The following is a 7,591-nucleotide window of genomic DNA, read 5'->3' as shown; positions in this document are numbered from 1 at the left end:
ACAGGAACTCATTTTTGTACACTAAAGGAACATATGGATTCTTGAAATTTATTTAAAGTTTCTTGTTATATTATTTTTATTTTTTCAAAGAATTTTTCAAGTTCAATTATATAGCTTTAATTTATATGGTATAAGACTTATTTATATTTGAAAAATATAAATAAAATATTGATAGAATTTATTGCCTCTAAATCTTGTTAGATATGAATGCACGTTAAAGATTTTTTCAGAATATGCTATTTTTTAAATTATTCCTAAGGTCATTATATATTCCACTTACGTGATAATTTGTTGCATATATTACTTATAAATAAATATGATCGATTTTATCGATTCGACTCAAGGCACCTTTTCCACAAGTCAATAAAAATTTTCAACATTGTAACATTATCGAATAATTTGACTGTTCCATGTGATATTCGCGTTTGACAAAGAAATTACGTAACGTATTCCTATGATTCATTTTCTTTTCTACATATATAAAACTTGCATAGAATTTTGTATTGGACATTTTCCTATTGTTTACAAGCAGCACAGCTATATTTCTCGATAATCCTGCAATACGTTTTTACTGTACGACAATCATCCGACAATGATTCAGGTAGCGGAAATGAATAACGCTCTCTCTCTCTGCGCAGCAATTCTTTTACGTAAGCGCAATACAAGCGGAGCAAACGCTACGTATTGTACACCGTACGCCCCCGTTTCCGCTTTCATTTTCGACGTGCGTGTTCACACCGGAGACTAACAGTCGCTGATGAAAGAGTCGGGATTATTTTCTATATATAGCTAACAAACGTGCGTGCGAAAATTTTCTGTAACGAAGGTTATCTATGTTTCACCAGTCAACTTTATAGTGATCTTTAACGAAGCCGATTAGCAGGTACGTAACGGATTCATTTTTTGCTAGTTGTACACGATTAGTTGTAAAAAACTTCTCGTGTCATTTTGCATTATTTCTCTGCGTTATGATATTCAAATATATTTTTATACTACAACTTAATTAATAGAGGAAGATCACCGATACTGATATAGGTCTCTTAAAGAGCGACATCCCTTTATTTTTTAGAAACTAACCTTATTAATACTAATAAAAACGTGATCTGTTTAGCTAATTAAAGAAGTACAAACTTATAATTCATATATTTGTGGCTTATTTCTATACCAAATCAACTAAAAACAAATTCTGAATCCGAGAAAAAAATTCTTTCGGTGTTTTTTTGCAAATTGCGTAATTAAAATAATAGTGACTGTATTATTGATAATATTATGTCATTTTAAATGTTTATAGTTTGATAAATTAGTTTTCTTTACAGAATAGGAATGTTGGCATTGTTACCTACTATTATGTCAGTTTTGGAGCCCATTTTGTCAGACGCTCATTTTTGCATAACTTACGAAAAACTTAATTATTGCAAAATTGCAAACAGTATTATAAAAACTGCTTATACTATCTGATAGAAAACACTTTTTAGTTTGTATTTATATTTTTGAAGTTATATTTATATTTTTTGTTTAAGAAATATTATCTAAAAACACAAAAAGTGATATGTCGATATCGGTGACCTTTATTGTCCTTCAAAATAATCCTCCTTATAGACAATACACTTCTCTGACAACGTTTGTACAGCTTACGGAAACTCTGTGAAAAGTCATCTTTAGATACCGCCTTAAGTTGTTACAGAGTTTCCGCAAACTGTCATTGTTAGAACAAACATTGTCAGAAGTGTAATGTCTCTAGAGGAAATTACTTTGAAGGACAATAAAGATTATTTGTGTGTGTATATTAATTAAGAAGTATTTATTTTCTCATGATATTCACCGAACTTCTCATTGCCACGTCACGTATGTTAAATATAATACTACTTTGTATTGTGAAGGTGACGCGTGCCTCCGTGTGAAAGCGGTCGAGTAGTAGTTGACAGGTCCCAGATTTGATCCCTCAGCCCTCTCACGCGTCCCATGTATGCGTCGGGTTTTATAAAAGATTGATTGAAGATTGTGAGTGAAGGAGTGCAAGATGACTAGGCTAACACCTGCTTCGAGAACCCATATATAAAAAACTCATATATAAGAATGCACTACTCTTTAGTATTAAATATAAATAGTAAAAAATTCTAATTTGTGCATATTTAATTTATCAATTATTTGCATTCTACAAATGTTTGGAGATGCTTATTTCATGTTTTTTTTTTCAATATTTTCGAGAATCAAGAGGTAAAACAAATAAACGCATATTATTGTTCAAAAAATTGAACTTGCAGTGATATTGAGAATTTGCGGATTTACAAGTGTATTATTTGTTCTTCGCTTTCACTTTCGTCTTCTTCCGCATTAATCTTGATTAAGTACTTCAGGAAGCGTTTCTAATTTCTCTTTTTCAATCAATTGTAAAATATAATATTTATGCAATCATCTTTCAAAATGTGTCATCACTTCCTACATAGAATATGTCAACCAGGATTTAGTGATGACTTCTCTGACTAATTTAGAATTATTTTTTTAGCGAACAACTTATGTATTAAACGGAGTTATGAATGAAAAAAATGAGATTTTCGTGAACTAAATTTCGAGAAATAGTTAAAAAATCTTCGGTTAAAAGCGAATGGTTTATTTTTAAAAAATTCTAATTTGATACGTAAAAAAATATTACAAAGATATTTTATGAAAAAAAATAGACAATGATACAGTAAATGTTGATCTCTTCCCTAAAAAGAAATTAGACAAAGAATTTGTTATTAAAAGGACTTAGCTGGACTGTTTAGCTCGTGAATTGGTTAGTATTTGAAGACAATTTATGAGTACAGGAGACGTAGACTCTTGTATTCTCATTAGCGTTAAATTTACGATCGGAATATGTTTCAAGGCCTATTTAACACTTTTTGCTTAATGACTTTCGCATACCGGCGACTCACTCGATAGAAAAACACTTATGTATAAGTCGTGTATCGCGAGCTATACTATTAACTGATAATTTGCTGAATGCAGTAGGACGACAATTGATATTACCTACGTCTTGGGGGAAAACGTATTGCCTATTAATTTATCGTAATACGAATACATTTTTTGTGACGTTAAAGGAACATACAAGTTCTTGAGACCTATTACAGTCATTTTTTTATTAATCTTAAAAAATTCTAAAGTTTTCAACTGTATAAAAAATTGCAACATTTAAACATGGCATAAATATAATTAGTCTATATGAATAGAACTATAATGTAAAAAATAAGATTGCAAAACATAAAATTATTGCAAATTATTTAAAAATTAGAAAATGTCCTATTACCAAAATTTGTAGTTTTAGTTTACGGGTTAACAAATCTTTACTAGAGAAGATTAAATTATTTCTTACATAACGTTAAAGAAATTTTATTCGTACTGTATTAATTCGAAAAGAAAAAAGGAAGATAAACTAAAAACGAGATACAAAATTAAAGTAAAAATGTCGTAAATTTTTTTTCTCTTAGAATATAACTCAGCTATGTTCTCAATGTACTTTAATCATAAGTATAATATACGTTCGCTATAGAAAGAAGAATAATATAAAGATTACGGCTCATGCGGCTCTATGTCACAAATAAATATATATAAGTAGACGGCAGTACGTTTTCTCCTTCCCTTTCTTAGTCTTCGCTTTTCTTTTTGCTCTTTCTTGCTTCTTTCCCTTCTACAGTCTCTTACTCTCCCTTTTTTTCTTTCTTTTCATTCTTTTTATTTTCTTCTTTTCGCGTGCCTTCCTAACATTTCTTCTTTTCAAGAGAGTCTTTGATACCAGTGACTATGGTATTGATATCCCACCCCTCGATAGGGGCTCTGTGTTCCTCTTTCTCTCCCTTTCTTTCTTCCTTTCTTTCTTTTATTCTCCGTTAGCGGCCTTTAATTATATCACCGCTACAATGTTCCCTGCTTGTAACATGCTTGCTGTCTCTTCCGAGAAAGAAACGTTTTTGCCACGTATGCAAAAGCCGTGCTCATGGAGAGCTGCCACCACCGTCGTTGCCGCCACCGCCTCCATCGTCATCGCCGCCGCCGCCGTCGTTGAAGTTCGCGTGATACCGAATCGCGCTGCATAGTTTCACGCATCGGCGCGGTAACGTTGAGTCAGCTATTTTTTTTTTTTTTTGCATTCGTCGTCGATTATTACGAAAACGACTACACATTACGCCGATGTTAAGAGAACGAGAAGAACGGATGATCGAGAATTCGACCACAAAGTCAGCCGAGCCGATTTCTTGGCGATAAATTCATGGTAAGATATCTTCTGGTCCCCCTCTCTCCTTTCTCTCCCGCCACCCTTCTGCCTCCCTCCCCTCTCGCCATTAAACCTCGACTTGGCGTTGGCAGCACGTGGAAATATCATCGCGTTAATTTCCTGAAGGGAAGGGGCTCCTTCCATCTCTCCCCTTCGAGATTCAGCGATCTTAATCGGGATCAATCATGTTGCGTAGGCAGATTCTCAGATTAAAAGATGACCAAGGGGGACGTCCTAAATTTCTTTATTTTATTGTTTTGATTTCTTCAACTCGCGCGAAGATAATTATTTAAAAATTCTTAAACAGAAATTTTAAGAGAATTTCATCATTATCTATTTTATTAATTACATTCAAATTAGACGAGAAATGTGATACGTTAAATAAATTTACGAAACACGAGGCAAAGTTGGAAACTTTTCCTCAAAAGCGACATATGCGAAATATATCGACATAAAAGAGAAAAAAAACTTGCGTAATGAGTCACGATTAGATGACAGGATAAAGAGATAAACATTCAATGATAATATATGCCGATGGTTTTCCTTAATAATTATGCGTGAATGTGGCGACCGCAATGACGACAGAATCGTAAGGCCGATCACACTTGTTCAAGTAAACTTGTCAAGTATGCTTGCTCAAGCCACTTGTGCAAGTTTACTTGAACTTTTGTGTGACAGAAAACTGTACAGTTACAACTGTGACAAGTTTACTTGAACGTGTGTGGCCGGTCTTACGATTCTGTCGTCATTGCGTTCGCTACATTCACGTTCTTGAACTTGCACAACTTGACTTGGTCGCACTTGGTACGACGATCAGTTACGATCTATCAACGGAGAGAGGTACCAGCGCGTCGAATCACGAGAAGACTCGAGGAGCTACGACTTACGCGATCAACTATTTTCTGATTGTTGTTACATTCGCGCCTGACGAGCGAGTGTCAGTAAATACGTTCATTTGATCATCTCATCAAACTTTTCTTAACTTATTGTTACAAAAAAGTCACGTAATTTTATAATTTAGAGCAGCTTTCGTAATTTGTTATATATAATTCTAGATAAATGTTTTCTTTCAAAATCACACGATAAGTTATATAACAATAAAATTGATTAAACACAGATTTCTAAATGAAAGTTTTCCTCAATCACAAAATCAGGTTATTCTATGAAAAAAAAAATAAACGTATTTTTTTATTTACATGAATAAGAATCAACTGTTCGTTATCACTTTTACTTTTATTATGTAAATAATTTGATATATCATATCATAATGAAACATCAAATCATACGTGATTTCTTGTTTAAAATAACTGTTTGTATTTGTAAATACGTCGTGAGTTTCTTGACGGTGTTAATTTCTTAAATTCTTTTGTGAGAGTTGTATAAAACTCCAACCGGGTTGCAAGGTGAAGGCTGACGTCTTTTGCAGTTTGTAGCTAGTTGACTTCGTGGAAAGAATTGAAACGATTGAGGGGACCGAGAAGAATGTCAACGGCTCGAGAAGAGGCAGATAGATATTATTTACTACGATCCTCCCGCGTTAACTCGAGCACGAAGATGAAGCTACTTGCGATTGTTCCCGCCCTTTTTCCTTGGTTAACGATTGTCGATTGCGTGTCGACTGCGAGATTTTGTGGTCCAGAGACGGGAGACGGTAAGTTTTAAAATCACATTGTAACAACAGCGTGATACCTAAACAATACCAAATTTTAACAAGAAATGCGACATATAAATCGATCGGATCGTCGTATCGCTTTATTGAATGTAAATATCAAGAGTGACGTATTTTATAATTATTGTCCATTTATATCAATATGGATTAACTTTAATCTCAGTTTAATTTATTCTTCATCTTTTTCTAATGCCCAATTTATTCACCTCTAAATAATTTTATCTAAGAGATATCTCCCAGAATACAATGGAAATATCTCCTGGATAAGATTATCCGCAATTTATCTAGAAGTGAAGAAGTTGGGCATTATATTATACTTAGAATTACAAAAAGTAAGTTAAATCGAAATTAAAGTTAGCTTACATTGGTATGAGGAAATGTTTTTATTATGTTTTATGGAATCATGTTAATGCATGTTTTCGTTTCGCGGAACAACAACTGCTCCAGTTTTCGAGATTATTGTCATTGAAATTATTACGACAAACACGTTCATTACAGAGTGTCCTTGCATCGAAACACCTGTTCCCCATTTCAGATTTCCAACGCGCGCATGTCGGCCTGATTATATCGCCTATAATGTCTATTCGAATGATACGGGAGATCGAGATTTATTGGAATCACGCCAGGTATCGACCGGGCGATACGATCGCTCTTTACACGAGCGAACCCACGAACGGCCTCGAGCCAATTTATACCCTGATACCAAACGCACCGAGTGGTATAAAGAGGACCGGACTGCAGGCAACGTTTGTTCCCACCTCGAATCTCACGTTCGTTCAGCAATGCCTACGTACGTACGTGACATATATACGCATCGCAATTACATAATTTCGATATAGACTATTAATCAAGTATGTTATACATAATTATATATGAGCAATTTTTTTTATATTTTTTCCAAACTTGATTTTTTCTAAAACGAACACAATGCGAAAATTATTTCTTTAATTATTTTTGATGTTTTCTCATTATTATTATTTTGATTACACTAAAAAAAAAGAAGGATGTATGAATATGTATGGACATGTTTTACATACAATATAATTATATATGTTTATAAATATTTATATATGTTTATGTATGTTTATACATATTTATATAATATATATTCATGCATGAAAATTTTTTTCTTTTTCTTTATACTTTGTACATTTGGAATTTATTTTGTATTCAGAGGCTCCAAACCACGGAAAAATCATTTTTACGATGTTGATGATCGAAGGCTAATTTCTTTAAGATAAAAATTCATTTCAAATTCAATTCAGAGTTTATATTCTTATCCAGATGTAATTATAGATTTTTATCTGTTAAAAACAGATTTGATTCATAAAAAGATATAAATTAATAAATCAAGATTTTATATCATAAAATTCACATAATATAAAAAAATATGAATTTATATAATAAAATTGAATCTTGCAAACTTTGTATTTACAGTATTCCTTCAAAGTTCTTTTTTTGTAGTTTTGCAAAATAAACATTCAAAACTGTATTGTTTTCATCAGTTTGTTTAACTATATTGTTTCCAACAAAATTTCTTTTATTTCTTTTAATTGATCTTACTTTTTGAACAATATATAAGAATTGTAACGAATTATTTTTTTAATTAGTAACTACTTACTTTAACAACGTAATTTTTTCCAGTCCTATATATGCAAATAGTAAATATA

General features: G+C 32.3%; 1 protein-coding gene across 5 annotated transcripts in view; it reads left to right on the top strand.

Moving 5' to 3' along the window:
* The first annotated feature begins 531 nt into the window (after nucleotides 1-531).
* The window catches only part of LOC108723707 (PI-PLC X domain-containing protein 1), a 14,438-nt gene continuing 7,378 nt past the window's right edge, over nucleotides 532-7,591 (top strand). The window contains exons 1-3 of one of the 5 annotated variants that reach the window (XM_018449627.1): nucleotides 532-883; nucleotides 5,679-5,903; nucleotides 6,457-6,711. In XM_018449627.1, the coding sequence (XP_018305129.1) occupies nucleotides 5,735-5,903; nucleotides 6,457-6,711 (424 nt within the window). In that variant the 5' untranslated portion in view covers nucleotides 532-883; nucleotides 5,679-5,734. Of the gene's footprint in view, nucleotides 884-3,661; nucleotides 4,250-4,768; nucleotides 5,194-5,678; nucleotides 5,904-6,456; nucleotides 6,712-7,591 lie in introns of those variants that run through there. The other 4 variants (XM_018449628.1, XM_018449629.1, XM_018449625.1 and 1 more) reach the window with 4 other exon arrangements.

This window comes from Mycetomoellerius zeteki, unplaced genomic scaffold, assembly GCF_001594055.1.
Source record: "Mycetomoellerius zeteki isolate Tzet28-1 unplaced genomic scaffold, Tzet1.0 scaffold25, whole genome shotgun sequence".
Taxonomy (NCBI): domain Eukaryota; kingdom Metazoa; phylum Arthropoda; class Insecta; order Hymenoptera; family Formicidae; genus Mycetomoellerius; species Mycetomoellerius zeteki.
This window is presented reverse-complemented; position numbering and strand designations above follow the sequence as displayed.